The sequence below is a fragment of the Miscanthus floridulus genome, unplaced genomic scaffold (assembly GCF_019320115.1).
Source record: "Miscanthus floridulus cultivar M001 unplaced genomic scaffold, ASM1932011v1 fs_157_3, whole genome shotgun sequence".
NCBI classification, from domain to species: Eukaryota; Viridiplantae; Streptophyta; class Magnoliopsida; order Poales; family Poaceae; genus Miscanthus; species Miscanthus floridulus.
The window spans coordinates 64,090-65,491 of NW_027096293.1; the positions used below are offsets into that span (position 1 = coordinate 64,090).

General features: G+C 56.0%; 1 protein-coding gene across 1 annotated transcript; it reads right to left on the reverse strand.

Annotated features, from left to right (window-relative positions):
- Positions 1-221: 221 nt before the first annotated feature.
- Positions 222-1,200, reverse strand: LOC136530569 (putative calcium-binding protein CML19). Its single transcript, XM_066523291.1, has one exon. The coding sequence runs from the start codon at positions 1,014-1,016 to the stop codon at positions 522-524; it is 495 nt and encodes a 164-aa protein (XP_066379388.1). The 5' UTR covers positions 1,017-1,200; the 3' UTR covers positions 222-521.
- Between the last annotated feature and the right edge of the window lie 202 nt (positions 1,201-1,402).

A 1,402-nucleotide genomic window follows, 5' to 3' on the forward strand; every position in this document is an offset into this window, starting at 1 on the left:
TGGTTTCCGTTTGGACCGCGTTTCCTCGTCATAAATGACGCCCCGTTGGCGCGCTGGCTGAAGCTGATGTGACGCTGATCACCTTCCTAGCTCGCTTTCCTTCAGGTTTCGTCGGATTGTTGACCGCAGCACCAGGTTAGAGACGACGTGAAAATGTCAGATGCACACGGCACGACGAGGGACCTACGCACTGTTCTAGACTCCATGTACACACTTTGAAGTTTGAACTTTCAAGGCTACAAATTCAGTATTTCTTTTAGATAGTGACAAATCAAATAAACAATGGGCAATTCAGCTTCACAAGGGAAGGAACTGGTAATATATGTATGAAGAACAGCACTGCACGCTGAACATATCAACGAATAACGACTATGCACATCACAACATAGCTTACAATCCTAGCTGCAACTAATTACTTATTTCATACACAAACAACGAATTAACCAAATAATGAATGAATGATGAAGCAACCCCATATGAACAAGCAAGCACGAACACCAGCAGCAGCAGCAGCAGCGTCATCAGGCGGCGTTCATCATGATCTTGAACTCGTCGAAGCTAAGCACGCCGTCGCCGTCGAGGTCGAACCTGCAGATCATGTGCCTGCACTCGTCGACGTCCTGGTGCTCGCCGAGCCTGGCGAGCATCCGCCTCAGGCTGGCGGGGGTGATGCACCCGGCCTCCATATTATTCTCGGTCTCGGAGTACATGACGAACGCCAGGCGCAGGCCCCGGTGCCGGTCCTCCTCGCCGGCGTCCTGCTGCAGGCGCGCCACGAGCCGGGTGAACTCGGCGGCGTCCAGCAGCCCGTCGCCGTCCGCGTCCGCGTCCGCCACCAGCGCCTCCGCCTCCTCCGCCGACACGGCCGCCTCGGCCCCCAGCGTCGCCCGCATGCACTCGCGCAGCTCGGACGCCGAGATCCGCCCGTCCGCGTCCGCGTCGAACGCCGCGAACAGCGACCCCAGCTCGCTGCTGCTGCTGCTGCAAGATTGCGACGACGGCGCGGCGACAACCATCCTCGATCGGTGTCTTTGCTGAGATGCGATGGTGGTCAATTCGTCGAGTCGGCGATGCTGGATGGGATAGCTTTGCTTCCTTCTTCTTCTTCCTTGCCGGCCGGCTTCCGATCCGGTACGTGCTAGTGGTGAGTATTGACTGCTATAGTGCTATAAACTACGTAGCTAGGTGCTGCGAACTATGGTGTTGCGAGGGTGAGGCGTATATATAGCACACTTCATAGAGAACAAGTAATTAATGAGGCGACGCGCATTTGGAAGCTTCACGGCATGGCGGGAGAACGCCAGAAGGGAGATCCTGCCGTGTGGCAGCTTGCATTGGACCGAGGAAAGGAGAAGGCCGGGGGTGGCGGCGGTCGACTTCAATAGATATAGATAGGTGTACG